The sequence below is a fragment of the Borostomias antarcticus genome (assembly GCF_949987555.1).
Source record: "Borostomias antarcticus genome assembly, chromosome: 9".
NCBI classification, from domain to species: Eukaryota; Metazoa; Chordata; class Actinopteri; order Stomiiformes; family Stomiidae; genus Borostomias; species Borostomias antarcticus.
In genome coordinates this window covers 5,464,361-5,468,008 of record NC_140242.1, presented here as the reverse complement: position 1 = coordinate 5,468,008, position 3,648 = coordinate 5,464,361, and the positions used below count along the sequence as shown (strand labels likewise).

The window sequence follows — 3,648 nt, the reverse complement described above, 5'->3', positions numbered from 1 at the left end:
ACACCAACACACTCCCCCTTTCTCCTCACTCTCTACTGACACACACACCAACACACTCCCTCTCTCTCCTCACTCTACTGACACACACACACCAACACTCCCTCTCTCTCTCCTCACTCTCTACTGACACACACACCAACACACTCCCCCTCTCTCCTCACTCTCTACTGACACACACACCAACACACTCCCTCTCTCTCCTCCATCTCTACTGACACACACACACACCCTCTCTCTCCTCACTCTCTACTGACACGCACACACCAACACTCCCTCTCTCTCCTCTCTCTACTGACACACACACCAACACACTCCCTCTCTCTCCTCACTCTACTGACACACACACCAACACACTCCCCCTCTCTCCTCACTCTCTACTGACACACACACACCAACACACTCCCCCTCTCTCCTCTCTCTACCGACACACACACACACCAACACACTCCCCCCCTCTCCTCACTCTCTACTGACACACACCAACACACTCCCTCTCTCTCCTCACTCTACTGACACACACACCAACACTCCCCCTCTCTCCTGACACACACACACCAAATCACTCCCTCTCTCTCCTCACTCAGCAGGCAGCCAACACTAGCTAACCTGAGAGAGAAGGGCAAGCAGGAACACACAGGCAGCCAACACTAGCTAACCTGAGAGAGAAGGAGCAGGAACACAGGCAGCCAACACTAGCTTACCTGAGAGAGAAGGAGCAGGAACACACAGGCAGCCAACACTAGCTAACCTGAGAGAGAAGGAGCAGGAACACACAGGCAGCCAACACTAGCTAACCTGGGAGAGAAGGAGCAGGAACACACAGGCAGCCAACACTAGCTAACCTGGGAGACACGTACGGGCAATCAGCATATCAGCTTTCCACCTGAGAGTAGTACTGACACCCAGACCACAGACTACCTCAGCTGGGGCTAGGGGCTCTAGGGACTTGAAGGCCTGGGGCCGGTTGCACAAAACACCTTAAGTTAATATTTTCCCTTAAGCTCTGACTTAAGATTTCCTTAAAATAAAGTCTGATGCACAAACACGCTCAAGTATTCCCCTTATGGTTTCCTTAAGATGTCCCTCAAGTATATAAGGTTTTCTACTTATCTCGGTCTGATACTTAAGGAGTCCCTTAAAGTCCATTAAGGTGTTGCACAAAAGACCTTAGCAAGCAAAATAAGGGAAACAACGTAAGGGACCTCTACCCCAACCTTAGCTAAGCCACATGGCTGCGTTAAGGAACATAAACAATGGAAATCGCGTCCCAAGAAGAGTGTTCCGCGACAGGGAGAACCCACTAGACACTCTTAGTGAGGAGCTACTGATATTTCATTACAGATTTGATCGACAGTCCATTTTTTTCCTCACAGCGTCGCAGGACGTTCCAGTGTAGTGTTGTGACAGATAGCCGGTCACGTGCAAGCAAACCAATGGTCACCATGGAAACTACAATTTTACTGCTGTAAAATCTCTTTCCTTGTATGAAACCCTTTAACGTTTCTCCTAAGCCAAGTAGGCAACAAATTGGATAACTCAATAAAAAGGGTTTGGCTGGTATCCATCTGAGGGGGTCCTTCAGTAGGGCTGCGTAGGTCCTCCGACACTGGAGTATATTTCTTCCTGGGGAAACCAGACGAGAAAACGGGGTTAGAGAACGGTAAGTAAATCTTAGCTTCACCTCGTCAAGTTCTACTTACTGAGTCCTGAGTTTGTCCCTCTGCCCTCGGCTTTTGAAGGCTGACTCCTCGTTACGGCAATTCCCCACAGCTGCCGTCGCCACTCTCGGTTGATTGGGAAATTGGTGGCAGCCGTGTGGCAGGGTTGCCCTGGTAACCAGGAAGGGCCGGTAGACTCCGCCCACCACCTGGCCGTGCTGTCCAAGGACACTAGCTAGATATTATAGTAATATAATACTAGAATATTTCACTTCTAATAGTTAACTAGCACCTGGATCATGCAGTTTGGGGGCACTCACTCTGACACACACACACACTCACATACACATCACACACACCCACACTCACACTCTCACTAAAACGGTTCCACAATTTAAAGTGTGTGTGTGTGTGTGTGTGTGTGTGTGTGTGTGTGTGTGTGTGTGTGTGTGTGTGTGTGTGTGTGTGTGTGTGTGTGGCATGTGTGTGTAGAAGTGCAGGATGATTGAGACCGCAGACCAGGATCTGACTGATTTCACTAAATGTCTGGACCTCATGGTGAAGGAGATCAAGACACAAAAGCTACAGGTAAGCCCTAAAGTACACACACACACAGACACATACAGTACACACACACATACAGTACATACACTTGTCGTGTATTGTGTTCTGCTTCCCGAGGGGGCGTGAACCACCTGTTCAAGAGACAGAACCCCCGGAAGGCGGCCGGACCTCACTCTGTCTCACCCTCCATCTTGAAGCACTGTGCTGACCAGCTGTCCTCGGTGTCCACTGACATCGTCAACGCCTCACCGGAGTCATGTCATGTTCCAGCCTGCTTCAAGGCCTCCACCATCATCCTGGATCCAAAGAAGGCGGAGATCACAGACCTGAACGACCCGTCGCCCTGACCTGTAGTCATGAAGGTCTTTGAGCGCCTCGTCCTGGCCCATCTCAAGACCATCACAGACCCACTCCTGGACCCCCTGCAGTATGCTTACAGAGCCAACAGGTCCGTGGAGGACGTGGTGAACATGACTCTTCACTACGTCCTACAGCACCTGGACACCCCAGGCACTTCTGCCAGGATTCTGTTTGTGGACTTCAGCTCGGCCTTCACCACCATCCTCCCGGCTACACTGGAGCACGGACTCTCCCTGCTACGAGTGCCTGACTCCACCCACAGGTGGATCACAGACTTCCTATCCAACAGGACCCAGCGGGTGAAGCTGGGGAAGAACATCTCCGACCCAGAGTCCACCAGTACCGGCTCCCCACAGGGCGCAGTTCTTTCCCCCCTACTATTCTCACTGAACATGAACAGCTGCACCTCCAGCCATCAGTCCATGAAGCTCCTGAAGTTTACAGACGACGCCACCCTCACAGGACTCATCTCCAGGGGGGACGAGTCCACCTACAGATGGGAGGGAGATTGAACAGCTGCTGTCCTGGTGCGGCTGGAACAACCTGGATCTTAACGCTCTAAAGACTGTGTTAATGGTGGCGGACTTAAGGAAGAACTCAGCCCCCCCCCCCCCCCCCCATCACCCTGCATGACTCCCCGGTTGCCTCCGTGGACTCCTTCTGCTTCCTGGGTTCTGTCATTTCCCGGTGTAACAGGACAGATTAACCCCTCCTTACGCTTTAACCCCGGGGGTTAAAGAGTCCTAGGACAGATGAACCCCCCCTAGGACAGATTAACCCCGTAATACTCTTATAGGCCAGGGGTTAAAATATCCTAGGACACTTTACCTCTGGGGTATAGTTTATCATATAGGACACTATACCCCCCCCAGTCAGACCGGGGGTTAAAGTGGGCTAACAGATTATACCTTACAACTACTAATACTGCTATACTACTAGTACTGTCGTTACTACTACTGCTATTACTACTACTACCTGTACCACTACTACTACTGCACTACTACTGCTATTACTACCACTATCTGTATTACTACTACTATTACTACTACTACTACTAGTGCTAGTA

The 3,648-nt window shown here is 50.8% G+C and overlaps 1 protein-coding gene across 1 annotated transcript in view; it reads left to right on the top strand.

Annotated features, from left to right (window-relative positions):
* Window positions 1-3,648, top strand: part of tpk1 (thiamin pyrophosphokinase 1) — a gene marked incomplete at its 5' end in the record, with an annotated part of 57,545 nt that overhangs the window by 31,931 nt on the left and 21,966 nt on the right. The window contains 2 exons of the mRNA XM_084443564.1: window positions 1,771-1,873; window positions 2,151-2,246. Coding sequence (XP_084299690.1) covers window positions 1,771-1,873; window positions 2,151-2,246 — 199 coding nt within the window. The remainder of the gene's footprint in view (window positions 1-1,770; window positions 1,874-2,150; window positions 2,247-3,648) is intronic.